The 9004-nt window shown below is 33.7% G+C and overlaps 1 protein-coding gene and 1 pseudogene across 1 annotated transcript; one reads left to right on the top strand and one right to left on the bottom strand.

The window, feature by feature from the left end:
- Positions 1-335: 335 nt before the first annotated feature.
- On the bottom strand, positions 336-1928 carry LOC113865620 (ATP-dependent Clp protease proteolytic subunit 2, mitochondrial). Its single transcript, XM_027500306.1, has 2 exons — positions 1540-1928; positions 336-1084 (listed from the first exon to the last, which is right to left on the bottom strand). The coding sequence occupies exons 1-2, from the start codon at positions 1847-1849 to the stop codon at positions 666-668; spliced, it is 729 nt and encodes a 242-aa protein (XP_027356107.1). The 5' UTR covers positions 1850-1928; the 3' UTR covers positions 336-665.
- A 5641-nt stretch (positions 1929-7569) lies between these two features.
- Positions 7570-8471, top strand: LOC113865264 (annotated as a pseudogene).
- The last annotated feature ends 533 nt before the right edge of the window (positions 8472-9004 follow it).

A 9004-nucleotide genomic window follows, 5' to 3' on the forward strand; every position in this document is an offset into this window, starting at 1 on the left:
TACCCAAGTAAGTCTGTACATATAAATCATCATACATAGACATAGCAGGTTGCACTGTCGAAAACCGACCCACCTTGCCAATTTATAATGAATGCATGTGATATTTACCGAGACCATAAAATTTAAGTATCTCCTTTCAGAATACACTCACAAACACAAAAACAGAATCATCATTTATGACCATGGCAGTTAAGGGTGAACATATTTGATTATCCAAACCTTTCTCATCAATCATTTATAATGATTCCTGGGTGATCATGGTATGCTAAATTTTCATAAAGAAATGGTGAGAAAAAAGAAATATGTCCATACACTAAGAACAAAGACAGTCTCATGTGTGTGTAGAAAAGTTACTTTCCACACACAAATTAGCAATCAAATGTACTATTAAATACCCTCACTGTAACAATCATCTGATATTATTGCGGATAATTGGCAACTTCAAGACAAAGGTACTTTAAGTTCCAAATCAGAGCGACAAAAAAATATGCCAATAAAACTGAATTGAGTTCATGACTGTAGTTTAATGGTCAAGTCTAACAATCAAAACTGACAAAGATTATGACCAGTAAAATCATATCAGCTGCAACTTATAGCTAAGTTGACAGACACATCATTTAAATACAGTAAGGATTCCTCAAAGAAATCTTACCTTCCCTAGAGTTCTAATTCGAACCTTTATCTTTGCTTTCGTTACCAACAGCATCAGAAACCAAAGCCAAAGGTCTCTGATCAATAACCTCATCAATGATTCCAAACTCCTTTGCCTCATTAGGAGTCATAAAGTTATCCCTATCCATATTTGTCTGAATAACCTCAACCTTCTGGCCAGTATGCTTTGAGTACAGCTCATTCAATGAGTCCCAAACCCGGACAATCTGCTTGGTATGAATTGCGATATCCTTTGCCTGGCCACTATAGCCCCCAGAAGGCTGGTGAATCATGATAGTGGAATTTGGAAGAGCACGCCTCTCACCCTTAGCACCCGCAGCCAATAGAAGAGAAGCCATGGATGCAGCTTGACCCAAACAGATTGTATTGATTGGTGACCGAATGTACTGCATTGTATCATAAATAGCAAGGCCTACACATAACAATGACACCAATACATCAGAACAGAACAATTATACATAATAGAAAACAAAAACCATAGCTTTTACACACATCAGACGTAGATGATTTTGGATAAGTAACTTATTTAAGTACTTACTCAATAAACTCTTTAAATGATGACTTATGTCATAAATTTAACAATAAATTTTATTGGTATACGCTGAAAACATTTTACCGGAATGATAAGGTGTTTTACATAAACTGTTCATGGGCTCTTCCAAAGTATTCTCTTCTGTTTTCACTTGTAATTACAAAAATATCACTTTATTTTCATTTCTTTTTTTGTTTTCATATATAGAGAGAGAAGACAGTGAAAACATTTTCTCAAACGAAATGGCTAACTAGGGATTTTGCAAAAATGGGTTTCTCTAAAAAAGCGATTTGATGAAACGTGTGGAATCAGAAAGGGTGAAATGAAATGGGGACCTGCGGTGACGGCGCCGCCGGGGGAGTTGAGGTACATGTGGATGGGTTTGGAAGGGTTTTCGGATTCCAGAAAGAGAAGCTGAGCAACGACGACGTGAGCAGTGTCATCGGAGATGGGTCCATTGATGCAAATAATTCGCTCTTTGAGAAGACGCGAGAATATGTCGTACGCTCTCTCTCCTCTGGAAGAGTGCTCTATCACCATTGGGATCAAACTATATGATCGATTATTGCATTGCGCGAATTGAATTCTCCTTCCATGGAAAAACTTGTTCGTCAACACTCTCGTACTACAGAGGAGTCCTCTCATGGCTCCCACACACAAACAAGATTGGGGATTTTGGTTTTGATTAGGGCTTCCCCGATTCTAAGCAACCGCCTACCAGGGTTTTCTTTATGCTTTCTTATTTCAGTTCCTATTTCTTTAATTATCGTTTTTCTTTCATTTTTTATTTTAATTATTTCAATTAATATTATTAGGGTAAAATGTTCTTTTCTTTGATAATAGATGAAGAGAATATATTGTACTCATATTTTTGTTACGCAAGCTAAAAAAGGGTGCATGTATGTGTTGGTATACAAGATAATTATATTTCAATCGATAATACAACTTAGAATAAATCTTATGAAAAAATAATAAAAGATTAGCCTTTTGTTTTTTAAATATAATTTTTTCTTCTAAAAAAATAATAGTATATATATTTTTTTGTTAATTTAAGTTTTAAAAAATTATTTTTATTTTTAAATTAAAATCAGAATAATTTTTAGGGTGTTTTTGTTTTAAATTTTCATTAACAACAATGTTATAAATTAAAGAAAAAAAAGAGAAATGTTAAATTAAGGTTCTTAGACTATAGGAGGGCATCTCATTAAGTATCTCATGAAAATGCTAAAAAAAAAATACAAATGAACTATCTCATCAATCCTCTCATGTAAATGCTGAAAGAAGCATAAATTAATCATTTCATAAAAATGTTGGAAAAAGAACAAATCATTCCATATGTTTAATGAACACTCAGGTTTATTTTTCTTTTTCATCTTGCATTTCTTTTTTGCCTTTGTTAGTTTTAATTTAAATTTGAATTTAGATTCTTATTAGGAACAAACACCAAGACATTTAGATAAAAAGCTCAGGTTTTTATTCTTCTTTTTTTACATTTTATAGTGAACTTTGTGTTTGAAGATGACAGAATGAAGGTAATATTATAGTGGGTGTTTGTATGATAATCTATTTTCCTTATGCATGTTGCTAATTTAAATATTGGAAAAAAGTAGTGTTGTAGATTAGAGCCAAAAAGGGATGAGAAGAATAGGAAAATTTTGTTGTGTCACCGTGCCAAAGTTAGCTTATTGCCCAGTTACCAAGTGGTGTAGCCCCAACAATGAGCTTTGCCTTTAGAGTTAAGTTCATGTTGGACAAGCACAAAGTCTAGCAGTGGATTTTGTTGGTTCTGCTTTGATTCGGACTTGCATGGTGATTGGTGTTGGAGTCCTTAATCCTACTATTTTTTGTGATTATCATATATCACAATTTTTGTTTGAAATGGGTACTCTGAGAATTTACCCATTAGTTTTTTACATTTAATTTAATGACATTTTTAACACTGTATATTATATAGTATACAAATAAATATGCATTTTATTTTTTTTTATTCTTCATTATAGCCTTTGTTTAACCACTTTAATTACTCACAATATTTTTAAAAAATTTCACCTCTTGTGAAATATTAAACACATTTTCACAAGTTATTTCAATTTATTTAGAAAGACATACATGTAAGAGAAAAATAAAATAAAACACCAATGAATGTAAAAGTTTATTTCCTTACGTTTCTTTTATGTACTCTAACCTTATCTTTTATTTGAATATAGGAATTGAATATAATCGTTAGTAAAAAACAAAACCTGTCATGAAAAAAAAATAAAGAAAAAAATGAAAACATATTTTTAATTGAAAAATATAAGAACCTAATTAAACTTTTGATAAAATTACAAATAACAAGTAAAATTAATATTTTTGTCTTTCAATTATAATATTTATTTTAATTTTATTTTCTAATTTTATTTTATTACTTGAATTTTAAAAATATTTCAAGTAAGTCTTTTTCATTAAAAATCTTAACTTCATCAATATATTTTTTTTCTGACTCGTGTATCATTTATGTGCTATTTATCATTTTCTATCTCATATCTCAATGTACTGTTTATCGTAACTCTGATTTTATTGTTTTCTCTCACTTTTTCATTTTTTATTTCTCTTCAAAATCTCACACAGTAAGAGGCAGTGAAAGTAGGGATTTAGATCCTTTCATGTTCTGGCGGAAACATGAGGCTCATGTCCATATTCGCTTAAGCGAATCACGAAAGGTTTAAGCGAATTTGAGTGAATTTTCGCTTAAGCGGAGAGTTTTAGCTTAAGCGATGCAATAATGGGATTCAAGCTTCAAAGCGAGTCCAAACGAGGTTTGGTGAATCCTCGCTTAAGCGAAAAATTAAAGCTTAAGCAATTACATAATCGCTTCAACTCGGCCAAGCGAATTTTGTTAATCTTAAGCGAATTTGGGACAAAGAACCATTAATTTCAGGCTAGTGACTCGCTTAAGCTAATTTGAAATCGCTTAAGCGAACAAGTGGTTGGCTTGAAGAGAATGCAAGCAAATGTTATTAAAATGAAGCGAATTTGGGACAGAGACCAATGATGTACAGGGGTGTAATTCGTTTAAGCTAATTAGAATCCGCTTAAGCGGATGGCGGTATCGCTTGAGCCATTTTTGTGAAGTTGCAGCGAATTTAAAATCGCTTAAGCGAAAATAATGGCTTAAGTGAATTATGCAGAAAAATGGCAAATTATGCATAAATTGACAACATGTTATCAAAGGGTAAAATTTTACAAAATTTGTTATCAAAGTCAATTCCACTCATCCAGAAACAGTTAAATGTGGCAGCAAAACATGGATAAATAGTCCATTCCGTTCCATTCCATTAATAGTACACAATTGTTCACAATGATGCATAACCAAAAACAATTCATTAATACATACACAAGTCAATAACAAAATAAGCTGAGGCATTCCCTTCCATTCCATTCCAATCCATTCCAATCAAATATCATCCAAAAAAATATCATTGGTATCTAGACTTCAAAATATCAAATGATTATGCCAACATAACATTGATAGATACTTAATTCCATCACATTCACGAAAGGATAGTAGTTCAAAGTGAAAATATACAAAAAATGAATTCCATGACAACATATGAAATATTTCAAAATAAATACATCCATAAATGATTTTATAATTGTGGATTGATCATGTCTGCCACATAGTCGTGCTCATTGAAGTCTTCATTATGTTGTCCGTCATTGTTTGCAGTGTTATCCTCATCCTCTGCCATCTGTTCCTGTGTTTGGTCCTCAACCACTGGTTCATTTCCTTGAATATCTTCTTCAACTCCCTCCTCTGGTTGGGCCATATTATCCTCTACAAATTGGTGGTCAGTTGGGAAAGTTGGGCTATCTCTAGGCCAAGATACAATAGTTGCAAAAGATTCAGGTGTAGGATAAGGGAAAGCAGAAGTCTCTCCATGATGTTAGTGTAGTGTAAACCTAGGAATTGACAAAATGAGGGTTATGTTAACAAAATTAACATTTTCAATTAGTATGTAATAGAAATTAATTAAATATAGTTTACCTGTAGAAGGCCTCATTCAACTGCATGTAAGCTCAGTTGTTTGCTGCGATTTGTTGCTCAATGTGAGTCAAATGGCGTATAAGAACAGAATCTGTTTGTGGGATGTCAGCCATGGATGGTGTAGTTGGTGGTGCACTTGTTGTAGGTGCTGCAGATGAGCTCGGCTGAGATAAAGGTGGAATAGGATGCTTGAATGGATTAGTGCAATAATTTCTTATAAAGTGGGAATCTATAGGTTTCTTTAATTTAACTGTTTGGTTGGAGCAGTCAGGAATGCTAACACCTTGTGAAGCACATAAAGCAGTGATAAGAGCAGGGAATCCCAAAGGCTTTGTTGCTGCTACAGTAGTGGAGGTGTTGGACATAACAAACTGGTGTATTTCATCTAAAATGATTGCTGCTATGTCCACATTTAACTTCTCTATGAAGCTATAAATAAGATATGCTCGAGGCATGCGAACATCTGATGTGTGTGCGGTAGGGGCTATGTTGGTAAAGAGAAACGATGTCCAAATTTGTGCCAAAGTGTTTAAACTTTGCCTCTTGAACCTCATTGGCTTTCCAGCAGCATTTGTCTCATAGGATTTCCCAGGGATGCATAAGATCTTAGCTACTTCTTGGTCTACAAAACCTAAAAATCTCTTTCTACGTTATTGGTATTGGCACACCTCTCCTTCAGGTAAGGTCATAGAGTTACCTAAAAGTGTAGAAATAGCCTCCCTGTCATAAGCAATCGTTTGCCTCTGAACCCAAGACTTCCTATCTGACTTGTCTGGTATCAGCGGCCATGCATTTGCATAAAATTCTTTTACAATGACTTCATGTATTTGGTTGGGGAGATTTGCCAAGTATTGCCATTTTCTTCTGACAATTTCCTGCATAAATTCATCATACTGTCCTTCCTCTAATACTACTTTTCTCTCAGGTAGTAATTCCTTTTGCTCTAATTGAATGTACCATTCAACCTTTGCCCTAGTTTTGAACCTAAATCTATCCCTTGATAGGACTGGTGTATGTGTTTGTAGTGGTTCTTAGTCATCTATAGCTTCTAGATATTGTTGTGAACCTTGCCCAACCTTAGGTCTTTGCCTCTTTCTTTAAGGAATTGACTTCTTAGGTGCCATGCTGAAATAAAAATATGAAATTAAAAATAAAATGATAATTACATTTAAAATACAATAGTGGTTTGATAATAAAAAAAATAGGGTGGAATGAGAAATGCACTACTTCCATGCTTATTTTCACTTCAGTGGCAGAAATCGCTTAAGCGACATAACACTGCTTAAGCGATTTAACCAACACAAAGAAACATGATGGACCCAAAATGAAAGTCAAGAAGAACTAAACAAAAAATGAACTTTTTTTTTTATCACAATATAAAACAGAAAATGCTCTTAGTGAAAATTTTATTTGAAGATTTGTGAATAAAAAATTCTTAAGAAATAAGAGTGAACAAAATATTTAAACCTATAACAGTGAAAATGCCACAAAATGCTCTCAGTTTCATAGAAAATGGCAGAAAATGCTCTTAGTGAACAACAAATTCAACGTATAATAGTTACAATGGCACAAAATAACAGTGAAAAATTGTGAATCTTCCAAAATGAAAACTTTTATTTGAAGAACAAATTGCATGCATTCAGTGTGAGCTTGAGAACGTACCTGACCTCAAGGATGTGTTTGAAGGATCTTAAGTTTAGGATTTTGGGTGGGAGAAGAAAGGAGGAATTTGAGATGAATATGGAAGATTACAATGAGAACGAGAACGAGAACGAGAATGAGGTGAGTACAAAATGAAGTTTTAAAATTTTAACCATCGCAATAATCGCTTAAGCGAAATTTATTCGCTTAAGCAAATATTCGGCTTAAGCGAAAATTATTGCATAAATAAGGGCGCTTAAGCGAATATACTCAAGTGGATTCTCGCTTAAGCGAATTTATCGCTTAACCGGATAAACCTTTTTAAGTTGGCGCCAAATTGAAGTGCAGTGACGTAAAGAGGAAGAAATAAAGTTTATCCAGGCTTATCTTCTATGAAAAACTCACTTAATTTCTCTTACATCATGAAATGGTAAAGAGAATGGATTTATTGCACAAATCATGTTCCTTCATTTAATGAGCACAATGTTGACGAAGATATTATGAATCATGATTCCAAATCACAACAAATCACGATTGATCCAACCAACGTCAAAAATTCTCCAAGGGTGAAGCTGACAACATTAACATCCAATAAAGGTACTCACCTAGTTTACATTTTGTTTTCATTTTCCATCTTATTTCTTAGGAACCTTGTGTTTATGATGTTTGTTCTTAAATTTTTTAGGCTAAAAAGGAAATGGAATGTGAAGATGTTGCATGGAAGTCGCGTGTTGGGTTACAGTTTAACACTCTTGAAGAAGCATGAGAATATTGGTGTGAATATGGAAGGATAGCAGGATTTGGTGTGAGGAAACAATATTATAATAGGCGAAAGGTTGATGGTGAAATTTCATCTTGTTGGTATGTTTGTTGTATAGAGGGACGTCATAAGGATGATAAAAGAAATGCAACAGTTACAAAGCACAGGACAGAAACTAGAACTAATTGTCTTGCAAGAATAACATTGTTTTTGGGAAGCAACAACAAATATGTTGTACATGAGCTTGTTGAAGAGCATAATCATCCATTACAACTTCCAGAAATAACACACATGCTTGCTTCGCATCGTAAGATAACTGAAGTCCAAGCTCATCAAATTGATTGGCCGAGTCCTCAGGATTGCAATAGAAATCATCATTTCAGCTAATAAGCACACTTGCAGGACATCGAGCTAATGTTGGCTATACTCCTCTAGACGCAAAAAACTATTTGAAGGCTAAGAGACAAAGGGGAATGTTATACGGAGAAGTCAGTTGCTTAATGGAATACTTTCAACGACAGTTAATCGAGAATCCATAATTTTTTCATGCATACCAAATGGATATTGAGGAACAAATCACAAATGTTTTTTGGGAAAACGCAAAAATGGTGATTGATTACAGGTGTTTTGGTGAAGTCATATCACTAGACACTACATATTGCACCAATCGTGCTAATAGGCCTCTAGCCTTATTTTCAGGTTTTAATAATTATCGAAGTGTTGTTATATTCGGGGCAGCTTTGTTGTATGATGAAACAACAGAATCATTTAAGTGGTTGTTTGAGACCTTTGTAGAAGCGCACAATAAAAAACAACCTCAAACAATTTTTACAAACTAGGATCAAGCAATGGCTAAGGCAAGTAATGTCTCACACACATCATGCATTATGCACATGACATTTTATGCAAAATGGCATAAAACACCTTGGCAATTTGATGAAAGGAGAAAGTCATTTTTTAAGAGATTTGAAAAAATGCATGTATGACTTTGATTCTTCAATTGAGTTTGAGGAGACTTGGAGAATGTTCATAACAGAATACAATGTTGAACAAAATTCTTGGATTACTTCACTTTATTCCATCAAGGAGAAATGAGCATCAAGTTATCTCAAGGATGTGTTTACCCTTGGAATGCAAAGTACTCAATTAAGTGAAAGTTTAAACTCTGATTTCAAGGCATGTATAAAACGTGGTGTTGACATCAAGCAATTTTTTGCTCACTTTGAACGAATTGTTGAAGAAAAGCATTACAATGAGCTGAAGCATGAGTACGACTCCTGCCATAAGCTACCTATGTTACAGTATGAGGTGTCACCAATCTTAAGACAAATGGCGAAGGTTTAAATAAATACAATATTTAACTTATTTCAAC

The sequence above is a fragment of the Abrus precatorius genome, unplaced genomic scaffold (assembly GCF_003935025.1).
Source record: "Abrus precatorius isolate BTA unplaced genomic scaffold, Abrus_2018 Scaffold4, whole genome shotgun sequence".
NCBI lineage: Eukaryota > Viridiplantae > Streptophyta > Magnoliopsida > Fabales > Fabaceae > Abrus > Abrus precatorius.

Excerpts from the sequence above, each read along its gene's own strand:
- LOC113865620 (XM_027500306.1), bottom strand. The coding sequence starts at position 1,849 with ATGAGAGGACTCCTCTGTAGTACGAGAGTGTTGACGAACAAGTTTTTC. Across the intron at positions 1,085-1,539 it reads CGGCGGCGCCGTCACCGCAG|GCCTTGCTATTTATGATACA; the intron begins GTCCCCATTTCA and ends TGTTATGTGTAG.